Source organism: Schistocerca americana, chromosome 6 (genome assembly GCF_021461395.2).
Source record: "Schistocerca americana isolate TAMUIC-IGC-003095 chromosome 6, iqSchAmer2.1, whole genome shotgun sequence".
NCBI lineage: Eukaryota > Metazoa > Arthropoda > Insecta > Orthoptera > Acrididae > Schistocerca > Schistocerca americana.
The window spans coordinates 272224823-272250825 of record NC_060124.1 but is presented as its reverse complement, the minus strand read 5'-3'; the positions used below and the strand labels follow the sequence as shown (position 1 = coordinate 272250825).

The 26003-nt window shown below is 40.5% G+C and overlaps 1 protein-coding gene across 1 annotated transcript in view; it reads left to right on the top strand.

Annotated features, from left to right (window-relative positions):
- Positions 1-26003, top strand: part of LOC124620089 (cohesin subunit SA-3-like) — a 237036-nt gene that overhangs the window by 181211 nt on the left and 29822 nt on the right. Inside the window, exon 10 of the mRNA XM_047146758.1 lies at positions 19673-19860. Coding sequence (XP_047002714.1) covers positions 19673-19860 — 188 coding nt within the window. The remainder of the gene's footprint in view (positions 1-19672; positions 19861-26003) is intronic.

Genomic DNA, 26003 nt, shown 5'->3' with positions numbered 1-26003 from the left:
GCGTAGTAGTTCTGCAACGGATCAGAAGTCTTAGCGGACGGGCGATCTGGCCAACCCTTCTGAATACAGCGTAAAACCCGGGAGAGGGTAGGGTCGGAACCCGTAGCAGCCGCCAGCCGGTCCCCGGTGATGAGGAACCCATCCACAACCTGCTGCTCAGCAACATCCAGGTGGAAACACAAAAGTTCGCCCCTATCGAATGCCAGATCAGGACCCATGGGAAGGCAAGACAGAGCATCAGCATTTGCATGTTGAGCCGTTGGCCAGAAATGAATCTCATAATTGAAACAAGGCAAGTAGGGCCCAATGCTGGAGGCGGTGTGCAGCCTTGTCGAGAAGTGACGTTGATGGATGAAACAAGGAAACAAGTGGTTTGTGATCCGTAACAAGATGAAATTTTGAGCCATAGAGAAAAACACCAAACTTATGAAGAGCATAAATAGTGGCCAAAGCTTCTTTTTCAATTTGAGAATACTTTTGTTGGGCATCTGTGAGCGTTTTGGAGGCATAAGCAATGGGTTGTTCCGAACCGTCAGAAAAACGGTGCGCAAGGACTGCTCCGACCCCGTATTGAGAGGCGTCTGTGGCAAGAACAAGATGTTGGCCAGGTCGATACGTAGCCAGGCACGGGGCCTGTTTCAGCATAGTCTTCAATTTCTGGAAAGCCGCATCGCATGATACGGACCAGTGAAAAGGCACGTTTTTATGCAACAGGTGATGCAATGGCTGAGCCACCGAAGCCGCAGATGGTAAAAACTTGTGATTGTATGCTATTTTCCCCAAGAAAGCCTGCAGTTCCTTAACAGATGTAGGGCGAGGAAGGGCATCGATCGCAGCGACAGTTTGCTGAAGCGGATGAATACCATCCCGAGAGAGTTGAAACCCCAAGAATGTGATGGATGCTTGAAAAAATTGTGATTTCTGAAGATTACAATTAAGATCGGCAGTCTGTAAGACATGAAAAAGTGTGCGGAGATTTTGAAGATGTTCTTCAGTGGTGGAGCCAGTGACAACAATGTCGTCCATGTAATTGATACACCTAGGGACAGGGAGCAATAATTGTTCCAAGAATCGCTGAAAGAGAGCAGGGGTGCTAGCAACCCTGAATGGCAAGTGTTGGTATTGATAGAGGCCGAAAGGTGTGCTAAGGACCGGGGAGCAGCGTCGAGAGGAAGTTGATGATAAGCTTCCGACAGGTCAATTTTAGAAAAGTACTGGCCTCCAGCAAATTTAGTGAATAGTTCTTCAGGTCGGGGCATAGGATAAGTGTCGATGGGGCATTGAGCATTTACAGTGGCTTTGAAATCGCCACAGAGACGAATATCACCATTTGGCTTAGCAACGACGACGACAGGAGAGGACCACTCACTGGAAGTGACAGGAAGCAAGACCCCTGAAGTAGTGAGATGATCCAGCTCCCGTTTTACCCGATCACGAAGGGCCACAGGAATGGGCCGAGCAGTGGGTTTGAGCGTGATATGAGCTTCAAAGTCGTTTGCACGGCCTAACCCAGGAGAAAAAAGGGACGAAAATGTCGTCGACAAGGAATCCAATTGAGCATAAGGAATAGCATCAGAGACGACATTGACAGAGTCATCTATGGAGAACCCAAAAACGCAAAAGGCATCGAAACCAAAAGGATTCTCTGCGTTACTCTGTTCGACCACAAATATGGGAACAGTGCGAATGACGGATTTGTAAGATACCTCAGCATTAAATTGTCCCAAGAGAGAAATCTTCTGTTTATTGGACGTCCGTAATTGCCGAGTGACAGGTGACAGGAGTGGAGAACCCAACTGAAGATACGTCTGAGAATTAATTATAGTGGCAGCTGAACCGGTATCCACCTGCATGCGGACATCTCGACCACGGATTTGGACAGTGAGTAATAACTTCCCTGAAAGGGAAGAAGTGCAATTGACAGACAACACAGAATCAGAATCAGCGTCATGTTCACGAACATCATGTATTCGATCGGATTTGCAAACGGAGGACACATGACCTTTCTTTTTGCAATTGTGACACACAACCCAATGTTGGGGACAATCCTCGCGTGAATGTTTCGTAAAACACCGCAGACATGAAGGAAGTTGCCGGGGGGTTTTGCTGCAGTTTCGTAGCGGGTTGTTTACGGTTAGGCCGAGGCTGCGCATGGGAGCACACTGCAGCCACATCGGCCAGCGGGGACGCGCCGCACACGTCGTCAACAGCGCACAGAGGTTGTATTTCCCCGACATCACCCCACGCCTCTATTTGTGCCCCAGCGGCGCGAGAAATTTCAAATGACTGCGCGATGGAGAGGACCTCATCTAGAGTCGGATTTGCCGACTGAAGGGCAGTTGCCGAACTTCTTTGTCGGTCGCCGACCGGATGATAGTATCCCGTACCATGGAATTGGCGTAGGATTCTTTGTGAACGTCAGTAACAAATTGACACTTTTGACTGAGGCCGTGAAATTCAGCACCCCAAGCGTGATAAGATTGATGCAGCTGTTTTTGACAATGATAAAAGGCAACACGAGAGGCTACCACATGCGTTTGCTTTTGAAAATAGACAGACAGAAGTGAGCACATTCCAGCAAAGGACAAAGACGCAGGATCTTTCAAAGGAGCCAATTGCGACAACAACTGATACATTTGAGGTGAAATCCAGGAAACGAACAGAGACTTACATGATTTTTCGTCCGTGACATGAAATGCCAAGAAGTGCTGTTGAAGACGTTTTTCATAATCAGGCCAGTCTTCCGCCATCTTGTCGTAAGGAGGCAAAGGAGGTATAGCCAACGACGAGAAACGCCCCGCATTTGACGCCGCGCCGAAATCACGAATCGCCGATGTTAGAGGTGTTTGCTGGTCAATGAGACCTTGCAATAGTTGCTCAACAGTAACCATGGAAACCTGTGGGTCAACGGTGAAAAGGAAAAATCCCATCCTCGTCGCCAATTGTTATAACGTCAAGTTGAACACACATATTTCAAAACGACACAACACATATAAGTCACAGAGCAAGTTGACATGTGAACACGGTAACATTCGAATGAGCACTGAGTCCAAGTCTAGCGGCCAGTGCCTGGCTGGCCGCTTAGGTGGCGCAGCTGCTGCATGGCTGGCAGACAGCGCCGCACGTAGATGACGTGCGTAATTGCGTGGCAGCACTTTGAATCATCGGCGAGTAACAACAAATACCCACACATGCTTTCACACAAACCAGCATAACTCACACATACATTACTTCTGTCTCCAGCAGCTTGAACCAGAAGGCAGCTGTCACTTTGAATGAAAGTAGCAATCTGGAGGAGGCAGGGTAGGGGAAGGGATAGCAGGGTATGGGTGGGGGGAGAGAAGAGTGTTGAGAGTGCTGTCTAGCAGACAAGGGGAGAGATGGGTGGGTGCATTGGCAGAGGGCAGCATGCAATGTGTGTGAGGAGATGTGAATGGGGAGGTGGTGGTAGGACAGAGGGGACAGAAACTGTCAGATGTGGGGACAATAGGTTACTGTAGGTTGAGGACAGGATGATTTTGGGAGCAGAGAATTTGTTATGTGCAGTTCAGCAAAACTGGTGGTGTTTGATGAGGATCTGGATGGCCCGAGCTGTGAAGAAGCCACTGAAATCCAACATGTTATGGTCAGCTGCGTGTTGTGCCATAGGGTAGTTCACTTCGTACTTGGCCACAGTTTGGCAGTGGCCATTCATCTCGATGAACAGCTGGTTGGTAGTTCTATCAATATAAAAAAATTGTGCAGTGATTGCAGTAGAGCTGGTATGTGACATGCTGTTTCCACAGCTGGTCTGGCATCTGATGAGGTAGGATAAGCCTGTGGCAGTGCAACAAAGCAGTATGTACGCAATACCCAAAAATCTCCAATATTACGTCTGGGCTAATCCAACTTAACTTTATTGTCCATTATATTCATTTGGGTAGTTAGAAGCCATTGGTTCAATTAGTGTACCTAAATACTGTGGTTATTACAAATACCAATAATATAAAACTTCAGTATCATTTTTGTTATGTAAGCACTTACCCATCTGCGAACTTTCAGATGAATTAGGTCAAAAGTATATATGAATAATTATAGCACTAGTAAAGCTAATTTCCTAGACATGGTAGTAAGTTTCAGTCTCATTTAGTTTCAGAGTAATTAACATTTATAGTTAAAACATTGTTACTGAAATGTAATACCATATTTTGATGAACTAGACAGCATAATTCAATACCAGTTGTTGTTGTATCTAAAAATGCACATTCAGAAAAATCTTTCCCCACTATTCTGTTAATCAGGAATGCAAATCTTTGTTTGCTGTCTTTTTACAAAGACAGCAAACAACAGTAGCTGAATGTACTGCTGATTATTGTAATTTTATAAAAGAGAGGCTGCTAGGAGCCATTTGAATAGTCTGCAGGACGTTATGATATGAGCAATATATGTGCCTGAAATTATTACACATTGTATGCAGACGAGTTAGCACAAAGCACAACTTCTAAAAGGTAAAGAGTTTTATTTAAATTCAGGGTCTGAGTGTTTCTACAGTGACTGTTTTTCACTTATGGAGACTGTGAGCTTGCAATTAATCTCAAGAATTGTGTTGAACTTCAATAATGCATTTTGTGAACTGTGACAATAATAATGAACATTGAACTGTGTTATTCCTAAATGATATTTACTGTGCACACCATTGTTTAATTTTGATATGACTATACACCTGAAAGAACAGTGTAATTAGGGAATATGTTGATTATTTACTTGCCACACGTAAGCTATTGGGTCACTTCAGCATTACATTAGTGCACTCGAACAATCTCTTTATAGGGTATCACTCAAGTTTGGTATGTGACTAGCTGTTTATCTGTGCATAAATTCTTGTGAATGAGACACAATCTGGGCATAAACTTTAGGTTATTCAACAACCGAGTACAATTAAAATTATTTGGACTGAAAACCTGGAGTCTGACGCATAATTTAAAATAGTGTACTTCAGACAAATCCTGTTCAGACAGATTTGCTGGAGGTTCAGCTACCAAGGGCATATATGCACAGGTAAATATTGCTACATTTCAACAGGACTGAAATAGGAAGTGCTAGATGAGTGGATTGAGCAGTCTTGCACCTGGGTCCTCCACAAGGATATGATCTCTGTGCAAAGCCTTTGGTACTGGGAGTGGCATAGGGATGGATTAGAGACCCAGGAAAGTGTAGTAGGATCGCTGTTATTTTCCATATACATAAATGATCTGGCAGACAGGGCGAGCAGCTATCTGCAGTTGTTTGCTGATGATGGTGTGGTTTATGGGAAGATGTCAAAGATGAGTGACTAAAGGGTGGTACAAGATGGCGTAGACAAAATTTCTAGTTGGTGTGATGTACGGCAGCTGGCTCTAAGGGTAGAAAAAGGTAAGTTAATGCAGATTAGCAGGACAAACAAACCCGTGATGTTTGGATACAGCGTAAATAGTGTCCTGCTTGACACAGTCACATCATTTAAATATCTAGGCATAACGCTGCAAAGCAATATGAAATGGGAATGGGCGTCTGAGGATTGTGGTAGGGAAGGCGAATAACTGACTTCGGTTTATCTGTTAAGAGGACAGCATATAGGACTCCAGTGCAAGCTCTTCTTGAGTACTGCTCAGGTGTTAGGGATCTGCGTCATGTCAGATTAAAGGAAGACTTCAAAGCTTTTCAGAGGTTTTATGTCTTTATGCTCATCAAACACGGAGTGTCTAGGAAGGCTGCCTTCTCGGATCGCTAGACAATCAAATCAAACAAATCGGATTAATGAGTTTTATTAAGAAATTAAAAAAGAGAATACTTAACTTGCAATTACACCGATATGTTGCAATCAAAAGGTGACATACAAAATAATCAAGTTTCTTCAGTATGGACAATCTTAAGTCACTGTTATACAAGTCACTAGTCTTGAAGCTACTATTGAACTGGGCCATGACCAGTCAGGCATGGCGCTTATGTCCTCTTTGTATAAGGGTCGCTGCTGTTGCATTGTCATCCTGCAGAGGAGTCAGTCAGCATGCGATTGGCTGATGTCTTCTCTATCGTTCTCGACTGGTGTGCCAGCGCTTGACTTCACGCAATGAGCAAGGCCAAGACATGCAAATATATGTTAGCAAAATGTTCAAATTGGAATCGCCTTCTGTGGCCTCTGCAATTTTGCTATAGTTCAGAGAAAAAGGTTTAATGCAGTTCAGAAACCTGAGCATCGATGTGACAACAAGATGCAGCAGAATCGTCAAAGGTTGTATCAGGGCCAATCGGAAGATATGAAAGTGTATCCACATTACCATGTTGAGCTGTCGGACGATACACAAACTTGTACTGGTATTGAGACAACAACAAAGCCCATCTTTGCAATTTTTGGGCAGTTCATACAGCAACCGGCTTCATCGGATGAAACAAGGACTGCAGTGGCATGTGATCCGTTACTAAGTAGAATTTTCTGCCTTATGAATAGTGGTGGAATTTGGTGACACCATACACAATAGCCAATGCCTCTTTCTCTTTTTGTGAATAGTTCACTGAGCTTTGGACAATACTTTTGATGCGAAAGCAGTAGGCCTGCCTTTATCACCAACTCTGTGTGAAAGCACTGCACTGATTCTGTAAGAGGAAGTGTCAACCTGCAACACAACTGGTTTGTCAAGATCAAAGTGAACCAAGCAGCAATCACTGAGCAAAGCTTCTTGCTGTCCAAAGGTGACTTCCTTGCAATGCAAGCAATGCAATGGAGCTGCGGTTTGTGCAGCATCTGGTGCAAACCAAATATAATAGTTCATTTTCCTTAAGACTGACTGCAATTCTGTGACATCTTGAGGAACTGGCAGGTCTTGTATGGCTAACAATGTGACAGAAGAGAATATACACCTTGACTGTTTATGGCATGACCAAGATACTGCAACTCAGGGGGGGGGGGGGGGGGGGGCAAAAAAAAAATCACACTTGTCCAGTCGACACTTTAGCCCTGCATCAGATAACACACAAAACAAAGCATGCAGATTTGCAATGTGTTCTTCAGGTGTACAACCTGCTATGACAATATCGTCCATATAGTTTGAACAGTTTGGTAAGGTACTTGAGCAGTCAGCTGTTCCAAATACCGTTGGAAAATGGCAGATGCGGTAGTGCTGCCAAAAGGTAAACGCAAATATTTTAACAGGCCCAAATGAGTGTTCACAGCACACACGTTTTGAGATTCTTCATGTAGTGGCATTTGAAGATATGTGTCACGTAAATCAATTTTTGGAAAGTATCAATCAGCACCTAATCTGTCCATCAGATCCTCTGGGCACAGCAGTGGATAATTATCAATCACAGCTTGTGGGTTGACTGTAGACTTAAAGTCAACACAGAAGCGCATGTGACCTGAAGGTTTGGGGAGCAAAACTAGTGGACTTGTCCATTGGCTAGCTTATATGGGCACAATAGCTGCGCTATCTTGCAGTTCTTTAAATTCAGCAGCAACTTTGTCCCGTAATGCAATGGCAACAGTTCTGGCCCGACAAAATTTCAGCTGAGCATTGTCTTTCATAGTATTATGTGCAACAAAATTCTTAGTCTTGCCTAAACCTTCAGAAAAGAGTTCAGGGAATTCTTTCAGCAATCTAGCTACACTTTCTTTGGCATTGAATGCAGTCACTGACAACACATTGCCCTGAATGTTAAAGCTAAACAAATCAAAAGAGTCAATGCCAAATATGTTCTCACAATCGCTTGATTGTAGCACATTGAAAGTCACAGTTCTCGTATTCAAGTGACATGTGGCAGGCAAAGTACATTTTCCGAAAATGGGAATGTCGTGTCCATTATAAGCCGTTAGGTGGATGCTAGTTTTAGACAGGCATGGGCAGCCTATCAGCTCATATGTGTTACCATTCAGCTATGTAATAGAGGCACCTGTGTTCAACTGAAATTTCATGTTTTCCACAAAGATGCAAATGAACAAAAAATTTGTTGGACCGGCGTAGCACTGAAGAAACTGTTTGCTTGCTAGTTTTGATAATGCCTGCAGCAGGCTTTCAATGCACTGGGTTGATTACATGGGCCTTGTGACTAGATTTTTGTGAATGGACACAATTCTTAGATTTGTTCCGTTGCAAACATATGGATTGTATTTGACCTTCGGCGTGAATAGCACCGAGAGCATTATAACATTACAGGTTGGCATTGATCTATGAAGTCTTGAATATCTTATTTGTATCTATCAGTTGTTATGGAGAAATTGAGCTTTCAGGCATTTCTTTATATTGTTTTGCTTGATTGAGTCTCGACACTATGCAAAGCTGTCATTTATACGTTCGCTTGCGATCTGTTATGTTTTATTTTCTGATAATAAATCGTAATTTTTCTGATTACAGTTAAAATACAATGACGATAAATGGTTGAGGTCATTTGGAATAATATTTTAATAACTATGTAGATGATGTGGCATCATTCTTTTACTCTTAGAAAAAGAGTGTTCATTGTGCATTTATGAATGGTCAGTGTCGGGATTAGTAATTACGTTTCGAGAAATAATCGATTTGACAAAGTTCACTTGCACACAATTGCATGGGGGGAATTATGACCTTGGAATTGCTGTAGATGTATGCAGGTCAATTTCGTGACAGGCTAGTAACCATCGCGGGTGTGACGTGGTATTAAGACTGCTTTCGCGCCGCTGGTGGTTTGCTTTAAACTCGCCAAAATACAATTTATGCAAATTCTTAATTATCGTGCAAGGGTAGAATATTTGATGGTTATCCCACTGTTGATGAGCCATACTAGAAGATGTAAGTTTGGATAGAAAGATCAATTTCAAAATCCAATATAAATCCTGTTGATCGAAGTAGCCTAGCAACCCAAAAGCTCATACTTGGTTATCAGCAGAAACAGTGTACTATTTTTCATGCACGCATTTACACTCTACATTGAGGTGTGAATGATTTGTGGGTGCGAAATAAACATTTGAAAGCATTTGGTTGAATAAAAAGGAAAGATACAAAGAATTTTATTCGTATATTTTGTTATTTCATGAACAATGATATTTTCTTGTAGTGGTGTAGAGCCTTACATATTATTAATTTTGTGACAGACTGATTGAAAGTGCTCTCGTTACAAGTTGAGTTTTGGGCCTGATTAAAAATAGCTGGTTCTTAGAGTCTCAAAGATTAAGTGAAGAATAAAATCACACTTAAATAACGCTGCATCGAAACCCTCTATCTTTATACTATATTAAGCTAGCTATTCTGGAATCAGGTGGTATCGTGGCCGTGTAGTTGTTGTGTTGTTATCAACAACAAATGGGAAAACACAAACATAAACATTTCTCATGCTCTGATATCGATGAGGGAAAGAAGAGACGATGACATACACATATACATATACAAACGGTATATGTGGCACCTTACAATACAACATGACGACGTCATGGTATAGCATGACTTAATTTTGTTTGCCTGTTTAGAGAACTGTTTATGCAGTGTGGTGTGCACAGATTGTTGCTGCGTACTGGACTGGTCGTAAGCAAGGGACGACTCAACCCGACAAATTGGTGGCTGCTGAAATTTATCAGCTGCTACGTTACCTGAATCATACTGATCAGGAATTTTGCACTATGTGCTGGAATGATGGATCTGACTGTTTCAAAATCTGTTCCCCAAGTCTGACATGAGTTACATTGTACACAATCGCATCACACATCATTGCATCAGAATGTAAAGCACCACAAGCACATTTGAATTTGCATTTTCTCATCGTACCCTGTAAATCCGTTACCCACTCGTGATAAGTTTGTTGTGACATTTTCTTACAGTGAAAGAATTGGTACCTGGCTGCCGTCACATTCATTTGTTGGTCATAACAGTTAGTTAGAGAATCTACAGTTTGATCATAGGAAAGTTCACTCAGAGTGACGTTAGGGAACAATTTCTGAATGAGGTTAAAAACTGCAGTTCCTGCCATCGACAAAAAGTAACAGAGTTTCACAGTACCTGGTATGCTGTGAGCAATTACGTGGGCTCCATTCTGTGGCAACCACTCAAGCCATTCCTCTTCTTTTTTAATTAACTTGTGAAAAGCCGGTATAGCACTTGGAGCTACAGTTGTTGCCTGTTGCACTGTATTTGTGGCTTGATTCATCAGGAACTGCTGTACCGTGTTGAGCAGCATAGCTATCTGTTGCGTCTGAAACTGAAACATCTGCGTTAGGTGTGTTGCATCTATCGCTCGCAGCTGAGGCATCTGAGCCAGGGGTGGGAGTCGTGTCTTGCTCATATTGAAATAGGCAAATGCAATAAACAGACAAGGCAAGCAAGGAAAATGAGCACACAACCAAGGAAAAGTTCTGCAATGCCCACCTAAAAACTGCAGAGCAAAAACACTATAAGAGACACTGTTAAGACATGCAAACATACCCCTGCAAAGAAAAGATATGGTAGAATTAAAGTGACAGGAAAACACGAAAGCCCACAACAAAAAAACAGACTTTGTAGTGGCTGGTTAACAGGTTGTCACTATGGGTTCTTCTTACAACTCGTCACCAAATTTTATGTCTCTATGCTTGTCTTCAAATACGGAGTGTCTAGGAAGCCTGCCTTCTTGGATCGCTAGACAATCAAATCAAACAAATTGGATTAATGAGTTTTATTATGAAATGAAAAGAGAGAATACTTAACTTGGAATTGCACAGATGTGTTGCAAGCAAAGGGTGATATACGAAATAATCAAGTTTCTTCAGTATGGACATTCCTAAGTCACTGCTATACAAGTCACTAGTCTTCAAACTACTGTTGAAGTGGGCCACGACTAGTCGGGTGTGGTGGTCAGTGTGTGATTGGCTGACGTCTTCTCACAGCCATCTCTACGTGCCGGCAGTTGACTTTATGCTGTAACAAGAGACAAATTTCTAGGTGTGTTACTGGTAAATTTGAACAACATGCAAGTGTTACGGAGATGCTTCGGGAACTCAAGTGGGAATCTGTGGAGGAAAGGCAATGTTCTTTTCGAGGAACATTATTGAGAAAATTTAGAGAACCAACATTTTAAGATGACTGTAGAACAGTCATACTGCCACCAACATACGTTTTTGCATAAGGACCACGAAGATAAGATATGAGAAATTGGGGGTCATATGAAGGCCTATAGACAGTCATTTTTCCCTCTCTCAAAATGTTCCCTCAAGGAACACACAACTGTCTATAATCACACAATGACCAAAACTTTTTGAAAAGTTTCATAGAAGCCTGCAGCCTCAATGTGCCCCTCATATGACTGCTTTCATCGCATGTTGAAGGCACGTGAATCTAAAAGCTCACCCAAATCTCTTACTGTAACAGCTCATTGAGGACTGGCTGCCGCAATACCTAAGGCAGTAAGCGGAAGTGGGCTACACAGGGGTAGCCGACATTGCCAGGCTCCTATTGGTTAATTGATGATGGGAGTCAAGCAGCTCACTACCTTACAGGTGACAACTAGTTCAAATCAGACCATAAGCACCCTAATTTGTTCATTGATGTTAGCATTGATTTCAACAATTCTCCATAGGCTGGATTTCTCACTACTTATGAGCTCACCGTGGACTGATCTAATGCAACTCTCACCACCCCACAGTCATCAGGGTCCTTTGTTATTTTGGTTTTCAGCACAATGAGAAAAAATACATACTTGAAAGACACTATACTACTAAAAAAATTGTTATATAATTGAGATGAGGTGACTTACCGAACAAAAGCGCTGGCAGGTCGATAGACACACAAACAAACACAAACATACACACAAAATTCAAGCTTTCGCAACAAACTGTTGCCTCATCAGGAAAGAGGGAAGGAGAGGGGAAGACGAAAGGAAGTGGGTTTTAAGGGAGAGGGTAAGGAGTCATTCCAATCCCGGGAGCGGAAAGACTTACCTTAGGGGGAAAAAAGGACAGGTATACACTCGCACACACGCACATATCCATCCACACATACAGACACAAGCAGACCTTTAAATATGTCTGCTTGTGTCTGTATGTGTGGATGGATATGTGCGTGTGTGCGAGTGTATACCTGTCCTTTTTTCCCCCTAAGGTAAGTCTTTCCGCTCCCGGGATTGGAATGACTCCTTACCCTCTCCCTTAAAACCCACTTCCTTTCGTCTTCCCCTCTCCTTCCCTCTTTCCTGATGAGGCAACAGTTTGTTGCGAAAGCTTGAATTTTGTGTGTATGTTTGTGTTTGTTTGTGTGTCTATCGACCTGCCAGCGCTTTTGTTCGGTAAGTCACCTCATCTTTGTTTTTTATATATAATTTTTCCCACGTGGAATGTTTCCTTCCATTATATTGTTATATAATTGGATAGATAAGAAAACCTACTCACCAAGCAGTGGCAGGAGAAAACGCAAATAAAGGTTAAAGAAATGTACAAGCTTTCAGAGCTTACAGGTGGTAGACAGGGCATAGGCAAGATAAAGATTGCTGACAAAACATCATGCAAGAGTTAATAAGAGCAGAAAACTAAGAGCATTATATGTGGAATAGGGAACAAATAGACAGGTCATAAAATAAAGTTACAGAAAACTAAAAGGGAATGAAAGCACAAATAGTTACCGAGAAGGAATGCCAACACCAAGGATATTAAAGAAAATAATTACTGTAAATTAAGGCCAGGTGGTGGTGAGAACCAAGAACAAGTTATAATGCCGGTTCCCACCTGTGGATTTCTGAGAAACTATTGTGTGGGGGAAGAATTCAGATGGCACATGTGGTGAAATGGGCATCAAGGTCATGACTGTCTCATAGTAGAACATGCTCCACAAGAGGATATTGTGTGTTGGCAGTATACACTACCAGTCTGTGCCTATTGGCAGTATACACCATTTGTCTATGCCCGTTCATCCTAACTGATAAGCTGGTGGTAGTCACACCAATGGAAAAGGCTGAACAGTGTTTACATAACAGTTGGTATATAACATGTGTCATTTAACAGGTATCTCTCCCTTTGATAGGATGTTTTTCCAGTTGCAAGGCTGGTGTAAGTTCTGGTAGGAGGGTGCATAGAGCAAGTCGTACTGTGGGGATGATCACTACGGTAGGAAACATGGTGTATGGAGCTGGGTGCAGGGGAGCATATGGTTGGATCAGGATATTGCAGAGATTGGGGGAGGGGTGGCAAAAATCTATTCTAGATGTGGGGGTCAAAATGTCAGACAGAATGGACCCCATTTCAAGGCATGATTTTTAGGAAGTCATAACCTTGTCTATAAGTAGCTGATTAATACTTTCGAGACCAGGATAATACAGAGTGATGGTATGTGTACTCCTAAGTTTTTTGGAGGGATCAGTAGTACCCGGATTGAATGTGATGGCCTGGTAAATCTGCTTTTGAACTGGGCTGATGGGATAATTACGTCCAGTGAAGACTGAGGTGACTGTTGTGATGTATTGCTGTAAATAGTCTGCATCTGAACAAATATGTTTGCCTCAAATGATAAGGCTGTATTGGAGGGAACATTGGATAAGGAAAGGATGGCAACTATCAGAATATAAGTAGTCTTTGTTTGTTAGTAAGTTTAATGTAAACAGAAGAGTGTAACTGACTCTCGGTGAGGTTGAGGTCAACATCAAGGAAAGTGGTGTGAGATTCAGAATAGGACCATGTGAAGTTTAATTGGGAGAATGTATTAAGAGAGTCTAAAAATTTTAACAGGTCAGCCTCACCACTAATTCATATGGCAAAGATGTCATCCATTTTCCCTCCAAGGGACACAGAAAAAGTTGGCATAGGAAGGAGCCATCCTGATTCCCATGGCCATGCCCCTGATCTGTTTGCATGCCTGCCCCTCAAAGGTAAAGTCAACATCTATGCCTGTCCCAATCCCAACACTTTACCACGGGGACCATGTCCCTGTGGGGTACCCAGGTGCCAGACCTGCCCGGACCACCCACCCAGCACTTTCTATTCCACCCCTTTTACAGGCTTTTCCTACATCATCAGACACCAGGCCCCCTGTGAAAGCAGCCACATCACATACCAGCCCTGCTACAGTCATTGCACAGCTTTTTATATTGGTATGACTACCAAACAGCTGTCCACCAGAATGAGTGGTCACCACCAAACTGTGGCAAAGAGGAACGTGGACCACATTGTACCATAAAATGCAGCTGAACACAACATGCTTGATTTCAAGAAAATCATCCCAGTCTCAACGTATAGTAACTTAATATCCCCGCACTCTCCACCTCACAGTTTCTACCCTCTCTGTCCCTCCCATTTAACATCCCCTCACCCTCATTGAATGATGCTCTCTGACAACACATCCAGCAGTCTTTTCCCCTTCTCTTTAGATTAGATTAGTTTTTCGTTCCATAGATCCATGCTGAGGAGATCATCATGGATGTGGAACATGTCAACTTTTTTTTTTTTTTTTTTTTAGCTGAAATAACTATACTAATAGTATGAATTTATACAATACATCACTTGTTTCTATTAAAAAATTCATCAATGGAGTAGAAGGAGTTTATCTTTATTTGTAAGTAATTTTTTTATGTTTGCTGGCAAATTATTGAAGATGAGTGTTCCTGAGTAGTGGACCCCTTTTTGAACTAAAGCTAGTGCTTTTAAGTCTTTGTGCAGATCATTTTTGTTCCTGGTATTGTTTGTATGAACTGAGCTGTTTGTTGGAAAAAGAGATATATTATTTAGGACAAGTTTCATTAAGGAGTAAATATACTGAGAGGCAGTGGTTAGTATACCCAGTTCTTTGAAGAGGTTTCTACATGACGTCCGTGAATTTACTCTACAAATAATACGTATTACATGCTTTTGGGCTCTGAAAACTTTTGTTTGACTTGAAGAGTTACCCCAAAATATTATACCATATGACATTATGGAATGAAAGTAGGCAAAGTATGCAAGCTTTTTCATTTTTATGTTGCCTATGTCTGCTAACACTCGAATTGCAAATACAGATTTGTTAAGGCATTTCTGTAGTTCTGTGGTGTGCTCCTCCCAACTGAATTTATTATCAAGTTGTAATCCCAGGCATTTAAGACTGTCAACCTCTTCTTCATACTTATATATAAAAACAAAGATGAGGTGACTTACCGAACAAAAGCGCTGGCAGGTCGATAGACACACAAACAAACACAAACATACACACAAAATTCAAGCTTTCGCAACAAACTGTTGCCTCATCAGGAAAGAGGGAAGGAGAGGGGAAGACGAAAGGAAGTGGGTTTTAAGGGAGAGGGTAAGGAGTCATTCCAATCCCGGGAGCGGAAAGACTTACCTTAGGGGGAAAAAAGGACAGGTATACACTCGCACACATGCACATATCCATCCACACATACAGACACAAGCAGACATACTTTATGCATATGCTGGGTGGAAACCTCTTACAGGTTCTGAATTGCATGCAGTGAGTCTTTTCAAAGTTTAATGTCAATGAGTTGGCTTTAAACCATTTATTAATATCCATGAAAATATCGTTAGCAGATCTTTCTAGAACTACACTCGATGTACTATTTATTGCAGTACTTGTGTCATCTGCAAACAAAACAAACTCTGCTTCTGGCAGTGTAACTGATGAGATATCATTAATGTACAGAAGAAAAAGCAGTGGCCCTAAGATGGATCCTTGTGGGACACCACATGTAATTTCTTCCCGTTCTGATGATGACTGATGACTTAATTCACTAGTCCCCTGTACTGACACCCTTTGTTTCCTGTTAGCTAGGTATGACTTGAACCATTTTGCAGCACTGCCCGTGACACCATAGAATTCTAATTTATTTAAAAGGATGTTGTGGTTCACACAATCAAATGCCTTTGACAAATCACAGAAAATACCTGCTGCTTGTAATTTGTTATTTAATGAATTAAGTAAATTTTCACTGTAGGTGTAAATAACCTTCTCGATATCAGAACCCTTCAGAAATCCAAACTGTGTTCTTGATAATATGTTATTTGTGGTCAGATGGTTGAGAGGCTGCTTGTACATTACTTTTTCTAAAATTTTTGAGAATGCTGGCAAAAGTGAAATCGGTCTGTAGTTTGATGGTACAACAGTCCTGCTGGCACCTTTGCCGTGCCACCTAGTCTCTGTTAGGGTTTGTACATTTCTTAAAAGTGCTTAATTTTTGTACTGTGAAATAAAAGTCCTTATAAGTAGTTATTTTGTCCTTTTTTATTACAGTCCATACAAGTCCTAACTTTTGTCGTGGCAGTTACATTCAAACTTAAAAACTGATTAACTTGTTGAAGTTAAAAAGGTGAAAAAGGACTGCATGGATAGGTCAGAGGCCAAAGCAGTTATGAGGATCTCTCAACTGTGTGATATGTAGGGCAAGGAGGATAAGGCTATCCCCACCTCAGGCATGTAGAATAGAATGGGGGTATGGTTCCCATCAGGCGTGTAGAATAGAGAGGGGGTATGATTATATGCAGCACTGATAACTGACACCATTTTCTGTATGTAAACTCATTATTGTGTTGCCGGTAGTGGGAGATAAAATATTGTTAGGGATTACAAAATCTACAAATTACTGAGGGTTTGTTGACATCTGCATCTTCTGCAAGGAAAAAATCCATGGCTTATCTTGAGGAACAAAAACAACTGCAGAAGACCAAGACAGTATCAGAAAGGAAGCACAAATTGCAAGAGCAGTTGGAAGGTTTAAAGTAGAAAAGAATGCACCTTGATTCTGACATTTCTTTGTTGCACAAATCAGCTGATCAGCTTTCAGAGGTTGCAGAAAAGACAAGGATCATTTCTTACTGTTCACAATGTAACGCACTAAGGAAAAAGGCTCATGAAAAGAAAGAAGAGTTTCAAGCATTAGACACAGCCCGGTTAAAGAAAACCAGACAGAAGAGTTTCAAGCATTAGACACAGCCCGATTAAGGATACCTGATGAACTTAAAAACATGTTATGATTTACTGTTTCTTTTATATCTATTCTGTGACCTGTGTTAATTAATTAATATATTTTAGTGCTTACTTGTTTTTCTTATTGACAATTCATTCTCAGTTTTATTAAAATTCATGCATTTGGATTTAGTTTTATGCGTTACAGTATGATAGAAACTCCAGAGAGGATTATAAAATGTGACATACTCACCTTAACTGCTTTAATAAGAAAAATGTTTATTGAAGATCAAGCAGACATGCAACGAAGGATAGTGTTGATAATTTTTTAGAGAATTTACCGTATTTGTATTAAGATGATACTGTTGAATTTTATTATAGTGACACTACAATGAAGTTGTCATCTATTTGTGCATGTGTATTTTATTCTTGACCTCACTGCAGCACTAATGCACTACTGTCAGAAAAGAAAAAGTGCTTAAAAGTCCTTAACTTTTATTTTATAAATTCAGTATGAACCCTGTCTTGCACACTCCACCAGGCAGCCATTACTGACTCTTCTCTCTCTCACCTGTAACCTGCTATCATTCCCTCTTCCCCACCATACTCCAGATTGCTACTTCCACTCAATGCAACACACTGCATTCTGGCCAGAGGAGATAACACTGAGGGGTGTGTGTGTGTGTGTGTGTGTGTGTGTGTGTGTTTATCCCTTTCTGAAGAAGGCTTTGGAAGAAAGCTCAATGTGTAACATTCTTTTCTTTGTGTAACATTCTTTTCTTTGTGTCTGTCTGCAAGTCAGTGTTCATCTGTATGGTGAGTAGCATTCTACCCTTTTCACAATATTATTCATTTATTCCTTGTACAGTTGCTACTCACCATGTAGCAGAGATGCTGAGTCACAGATAGGCACAACAAAAAGACTGTCACGATATAAGCTCAAGCTTTTGTTGGCCAACAAGGCCTTTTTGATCACACACACACACACACACACACACACACACACACACACACACAAACAAGTACAACACATACACACATGACCACAGTCTGTGGAAGCTGAAGCCACACTACCGTTTGTGGCTTCAGCTGCCACAGACTGGGGTCATGTGTGTGTGTGTGTGTGTGTGTGTGTGTGTGTGTGTGTGTGATCAAAAAGTCCTTGTTGGCCAGAAGCTTATATTGTGACAGATTTTTGTTGTGCCCATCTGTGACTCAGCATCTCTGCTATAGGGTGAGTAGCAACTATCCTTTTCATAATATTGTTACATTACATCCTGGATTTACCATTGTTTGATTTCATTTATTCCTTGGCTATTTCTCAAAGCTTCTGCCAAGTCAGTCGGCAGCACCTGTTAACCACATTTCAGCACATAGTGTACCATTTTTCCCGGTGCACGCCTTTGCTCCACACCTTGGAGGAGACGATGGAACCCATAAAGTAACCTGAATCACTAATATTTTATTAATGCCATGGGCCAGGAACTGGGCATCTGTTTAGTTATTCGCCTAGAAAAATATTTACACTAATGATTCGTACCCTTACTGTGTGACTCATACCAAGCTGCTAGTTGCTGCTCACATTCATAGGCAACCCTTTAATTCAAATGGCAACAAACAAGACATACAAATATATCGAACACTCCCTTGGAAACTTGCTTGTTTACAATTAAATTTCCTGCTCAAGTCATTGTAAGAAATTCCATTCCATTATAGGAATAGAAGTTGAGTTATTTATCTGTATTTTTTAATATTACAATTGCTGCTGTTACATGATTGTAGTCACATTTTGTGGATTATTTTCTGTTGTATGAAATGAACTTGAAAGACATTATAAAGTTGAGCGATATCCAAAGTGGATTAACACACATTACGATGCTAAACTAAGAAAGGTAAGTAATTGCTGTATTTGGTACTGGAGTGTATGTGGACAGAACATTGGATGTGAAGTAGCGTTAAGGACTATTTTCCTGTATTTTTTAAAAATTCTGTTAGCATATGTAGCTGTGTGTGATTTGTTGTTTTTTAATTAGATACCCCACTCATAGAGTAGTGATTGCATTTTTCACGCTCTGTTTCTTTGTTTTTATTAACTGGAGACAATCTTATTTTAATTTTTATTCATTTAATACTATTAGACGAATATTTCACATATATTTCAAGTGCTATTTACAGTGGTTTTTAGTTACAATATTGTGAAATATTCTCTGTTAGTAGTCTTGAAATGTTACTTTGTTAACCTACGTGTACCAAGGATAAAAATGGAAGAAAGTAAAAACACGTAAAAAAAAGTATAAATCATTGATACTAATTCTAATTGAACATTTCTTGTACTCCGATTATAATGCTTGTTGTTACCACTCATATGCATCCTGTCTTTGCTAACTTCTGAGCTACTGCTCGTTTTTCTAGTTTGCGTACACATTCCCATACATGCACAGAACACACTGACACTCAAATTCACTCACTTGTGGCATGGCAAAACTGACTGTTCACCAATGGTTGTTAAGGTTAACTGGAGTGTAGTTTGAGAAAGGATAGATGTGTGGCGACTTGGAGGGACTAAGATGCACGAAGCAAAGAGGTGGTGGGGACAGAATAGTACGCATAGTAGAGGAAAAGGCCAGTGGATATCAGTGGGAGTAAAAAAACTGTGATTGAAAAATGTGACATTTGAAGGATACGTGAATGCCAAGTCTGCGTGTGGAAGGAGTGATGTGTTAAATGATGGGAGTGGAGTTCCCAACTGTGGCAATAAAGTTTCTTTAGTGTTACTGATGTCCTAGTTTTGGATTTGTAATATTTTTTATGATTGTGTGTCCTTATAATCAAATATTTCACAGGGAATGGCAAAAAAATTTGCTGATGTGTTTAAAGCAAATTGTAGTGAATGTCGAGAAGCTATTGTTGCTCTCCAGAAGAGAGTGATCTTTCACATTAGTCAGCATGAAAACTGCTCCAAATATCTTGATTTTATGGAGATTTTTACTGACTTTGCTGAAATGACTCACATGTCTGATGTTGACGATATGTAAGTTCTGCATAAAATATATTATTTTCTAATTCTTTGATGATGTTACTTATTATGTTCATATGGTTTTGACAGTATCATGTCGCAGACATTTCTTTGGTTTTTTAATGTTTCATGTTTAGATACAGTGTATTATTTCTAATTTTGTACAATTGACATTTTACAAATTGCAGCTATTTCTTTATCTGAGGAAGCTCTTGATAAAATCAGGCTTGTAGATCTTGTCACTGAATAGACAATTACTTGGACATACTGCTAATTTCAGTTAATATTCTCTGAGTGGAGACCAGTCAGTTGCAATAAGGTCTCCTGCTTCAGTGATCACTGTTAGACACAGTAGTTGAACATTGTGTGTCTTCAGAAGTGATGTAACTACCAATTTGGTGAAGATGAGACGTGTGCAAACTGTTTGCTGAAGATGGTAGTGGAACATTTGTGTGTCTCAGAAAGTAGACTAACAATCCAAATCATGCACAGAATTTTTTTTTATTTCATTAATCTATTTTCTTTTGCTGTGCCCATTTGATCCAGGTTGTTAAGTCACTGTCCAAGACACACACTGGTCTACTGCTTTGCACAACAAACCATGAAAACTGAAGCATGCCCAGGCATTTAGTTATTTCAGGATGGGTCCCAATGAGCAATCTCCAGCAATGGAACATTTATTGCAGTGATGCAGAGTTTTAAGTTTCTGTGAAACCCTGAATATTTTACTAACAGTTCTATATTATTGAAATAAAGTTTCTGGCAAATGCTAGTGCATGAATATGTGAGTAGTTTGTTATAGATGTAACACTTGTATCTTTTTATATACGGATATGTTGAAGTGACCTAGGTTTTTATGGGACAATATAATTTTTTAAGCATTCAAAGCCTATTGGAAAGAGGAATTAAGGTTTGAGCAGAACTTTTTCAAAAATTGTTGTAATTTTCTAAATACAGATTTCGAGACAGGGAGAAAGACGCTCTCTCTTCACAGGGATCCACCAATTCTAGCATTCTAGCTGTATTGTGCACAAATTGTGTGGACTGTAGTTGAATCAAAGCAATCATACATCACCAGTTAACTTTTTTGGCACCTACGATACCCATTTATATTAGACTTGGTCAAGTATGCATGACACTGCCTGAGTCAACTACCATTTCTCTAGCTGCATGGAATCAAACTAGAACTGACTAATTCAACATAACAAACTCCCCGTACTTCAGAATGATAACCTGCTAAGTGAGGCCAAAAGGGGTCTCCCCCTGATCTCCTCTCACTATGGCAACCGAAGTAACTTGTAGCAGGCCGCTATAGTGTCAGAACTATTCATTGTCATTAAGGAGAGTGGTTTAGCCCTTCTGTGCTCAGAGAGAAGTAGAAGTAGTAGCTTGTTTTGTTGAAATCATCCATGGGTGCAGATCTAATCACATAGTCTCTATGGCATCATCAAAGTTGGGCCCTCATCTCTTCACATCAGACACAGCATAGCACCTATGCATGGATGTCTGACAGCTGCCAGTTGGTGGTTGCTGGTGGTGAGGAATGTACACAGGCCATTATGCGGCAGTGGCAGTCAGTTCATCGATGTCTTCAGCACTCAAATAGCTGGTTTACACAGATGGATGGACATAACTTTCTTTTCTCCCTTTTACTTGAAGAGTCAGCAAGCTGTCACCTTATTCCCTGACCAAATAGGGGTATTGGTAAGGCAACTCCAAAGCTTTGTGTGATGAACCTCAGTGCACAAAGACATTTTATCATGGCCAAGTTTGTGAAAACAAATATATCTTGTTTGTTGTAGCATGGGCAGACATTAATCACAACTCATTTGAATATGCTGAAGCCTCTGAAAATATTACAAAGGGGCTTTAGCAACAAGATGTGTGATCAGTACAACCCATGTGAAGCTCACCTGGTGTGCTTTGAACGCATCCTGTAGATTGTTATTCCACATGAGAGGTATGGAAACATGCACTGTGGCACCAACTACTACTGAGTGTACCATCACCTGGATTTCAACAGTGTGGGATATAAAATACTGATACATCACAGTTCCCAGAGTGTTTTTGGCACCAGATACTATCTCAGGGTGGCTATTTATTCCTTGATGGACATGGGTTGGCAGTAGCTTTTATCAGTGAAGTGGCAGAAAACTTCTTGAAGATGACTTTTGTGTTATTCTGGTGAATATGATGCCACCAAAATGACCCGCTTCTTTGGGTTAAAACAATGTGAGGTGCAGTGCAAGTGGCTGTTGACTATATGGCTGGTCCAGAAAAATGTGCAAGGGCAGCAGCATCCATAGTTGCATGACTTGACTGTATTTTAAATCAGACTATAATTAACAAACAACTTTTCCAGTTTCCCTGTCTCCATGACAGGGAATTTCTGACTACAAGTATCAAACCTCAAAATAATTAATAACAAGGTACTCAGGCAGTCATCCCTTTTAAATAGCCAAAGGTTATCTCCACAGTAAATAGTTAGCGGTTCTATCCCACAACAATAAATCACAAACTTTATTCACAACGTTAGGTTTTAAATAGTTAAAAAAATTTATCCCAGACCAACAATAATGATAAGTGACATTAATCAGCAGGACTCATATATAAATGATTTTATCCAACTCAGTAATAATGAGAAAAGATTATGCAAATCAGTTTTTAAACAGTTAAAAGTTTTTATCCCAGAACACCACCTGGCACCATCTGCAAGAAGGAAGTACCCGCTGTTCACTGGTGTCTGTACCTCACTCCTTATGACCCGGAACCAGTCCTCCCAGCTGCGCGAGATGGCCAGCAGATGGTACTGTGGCCAAGCCAAGTGCACAACTGAAAAATAGCACAAAGTGCCTACATCAAGATATCACATGCAAGCCACGTGGCCCACAGATCCTCGTCACTGTAGTTGAAAGAGAAGTTTAGGCCCCTTAGCACCTCATCAATAAACCTTGCCTGTGCTGTACTCTACCAGATAGCAGTCGCAAATTGCTCGAGCATTCAGTGCTCTATAATCACTGAATGGCCACCAACTTCTTTGGAACCAAGTGCAACTATTATGCTCATCTGCTTTATGATGACTGTGCTGTGCCTGCCTGAATCATCACTTCAGATTCTGCCTTAGTGATCTGAAGTTTGTTGGAAACAAGATGCTGTATGCTGTAGTGTGGAAAAGAAAAGGGTCAACTGAAGTTAGAACATAGTGCACTGTTGAGTGGTGTGTGGGTTCCAGTACACCTGCTGGAATGTGTCATTGATCAAAATTCTGTTAAGAAGTCCAGCAGTGGAGGTGGTCCTGTGCTTAAATGCACAGTCAGATCACAGCAGTGAGCTAACTGGTCAGCTGATTTTACTGTAGTTGTTCGGTCCAAGACACAGCTGTGCCACAGGTCAAATATGAGGCACTGAAGGACAGTAAATCCTGGCCTATAATATGGCAGCTGATGTCAACAGCAGTAAAAGACCCCTCAGAAGCACTCCTCAAACCTAGGTTCACATTTAATGTTACCCAGCCATAGCCTGCTTTAGGGAGTCATTTATTGCAACAAGATTGAAGTTGTATTTGGGCCCCCACTGCCATTGGAGTGCCCACTAGGATACACAGAGACGGACCCCACGTCAACTAAAAACTGCTGTGTAATGGCTTTATTTGCCACCACTAGGTAGCGTGGTTGTTTTTTTTGCCTTGAGTATGTGTGATGAAATATGCGCAATTTTTGATATCTTTAGTCTTTGTTTTAATGTACTGGGGCTGGTGGCATACTCCTGTAATACAGTGACTTGGAGGCTGTGTGTGGAGAATGATATAAGGCTGAGAATACTGCATCGCAGCATTGTGTGTTGATCCGACATCTGCACTGGAATTGCCATCAGAATGGTTGCTTGAGAGGATTCTTGGGAAACCAGGCATGAAACAGAGCACGAAACTTATTGTTTTAAATCATAATTTAAATTATCTGAAAAAAACTTTGATACTTTGATACATTGTAGGCATACTCATGAAAAATAATTTTTAACCTTAGACAGTGTTGCACTTTCACAATAAAGTTTATTTATTTATTATTATGTGCGATTGGACCCATACGGATCACGCAAAGCTTTTCCGATTCAATAAAGTTTATTATATAGAAAGAATTTTTTGCATGGTCCACAAACTTAAAATTGGAAAGACATAGTCAAAAACAGAAGGATATTAAAGTACCAAAAATATCATGCAGTACTATGTTCTTAAGACCAGTCACGGAAGATGAATTGCGGAAAACTATACAGAAACTGAAGTCCAAGAAATCAGCTGGTGATGATGAAATATCAAATCATGTAATAAAGCAGGTATGTGAGGAGATAATAACACCACTGCTGAACATAGCAAACTGTTCTTTCAGAGATGCAATTTTTCCAGAAAAACTGAAGATAACGAAGGTAGTGCCAGTGTACAAGAAAGGGTATAAGGATGATCCCAACAACTACAGACCAGTTTCACTGATATCAGGTTTCTCAAAAATCCTAGAAATGCTTATGTATACCAGATTAGTTAACTATTTGGACAAACATAACATTCTCATACCCCCACAACATGGTTTCAGAAAGGGTAAATCTACAGAATCAGCAATTGCCAGTCTAACAGAATATATTTTACAGTCCTTAGATGAGAAAAAGGTTGTCTCTGCAATGTTTCTGGATCTTTCAAAGGCATTTGACACCAGTGACCATAAAATGCTGATACAAAAATTAAGCAACTATGGCATTTGGGGGCAACCAGGTGAATGGATAAAATCATACTTGTGCAACCGCAAGCAGAATGTATCATTAGGAAACTCGTACCTATCAGAAACCAAACCCATCGAATATGGAGTGCCGCAGGGTTCGGTAATGGGGCCATTGTTATTTAATGTGTTTGTTAATGGTATAGGTGTTCAGGAGGAAGAAAAGAAAATATTGTGTGCTGATGACATGACAATACTAATTAGTGACCAAAATATGGAACAGCTTGAGGGAAGAGCATACATATCTGCAAATGTCACAGGGGTGTTGGAAAATGAACTGGTTATAAATCTAAAAAAGACTATGTATGTAGTGTTTAAAAACAAGGAAAAGGTTATAGACATGGATTTAGAGGTTGATGGAACAAGGCTGGAACAAGTAGAATCTGCTAGATTCTTAGGTATTCTTGTGGATAATGAACTGAAATGGGGAAAAAAAAACATATTAATAATGTCTGTAAGAAACTGAGCTCTGTCATATTCTTAATGATGCAGCTATCACAGTATTCAGACAAGAACCTTCTGTGTACAGTGTATCATGGACTTCTCGAACCATACTTACAGTATGGAGTGACTGTGTGGGGAAACTCAAACAAACAAGAGATAAAACAAGTGTTCACATTACAAAAAAAGCAATTAGGACCATTTTAAGAAGAAAGACCTCTGAAACATGCAGAAACTGTTTCAAGAATTTAGGTATCTTAACTTTTTCATCGTTGTGTATATACAAAACAATAATGTACATCACAAAAGGTAGTGAGGACTGGATTACAAATGCTAGTGTACACACCCACAATAAAAGAAGGAAGAATGAAGTACGGAGCATACCCCATCGACTGGCAATGCTAGAAAAAGGGCCCCAGTACTCTGGTATCAGACTACTAAGAAGTCTGCCCAAAAAACTGCAAGATAGTGTACTTCACAATGACTTTCCAAAGAAACTTAAAGACTATCTCATTGAAAAAGAGTTTTACAATGTTGCAGAATACTTATGCCATTAGTGATTTCCCTAAATCACTCCAGGCAAATGCCGGGATGGTTCCTCTGAAAGGGCACGGCCGACTTCCTTCCCCATCCTTCCCTAATCCGATGAGACCGATGACCACGCTGTCTGGTCTCCTTCCCCAAAAACAACCAACCAACCAACTTATGCCATTAAATTTGTATATGTTGTTATTCGTTATCAGTGATGTAAAAATGTAAGCTAAAGGTGTAGAAAAATAAGTGATAAAGAATGTTAATACTTTGGCATGTCCTATATTACACGTACATTTACTGTACACAATGTGATCTTACAGGACCAAATAAAATAAAATAAAATTAAATTCAACTTACATAAATATTCAGCAAGCATGAAGATGACCCTGCTGTTGAGCGCCCTAAAACCGTTACCATCCC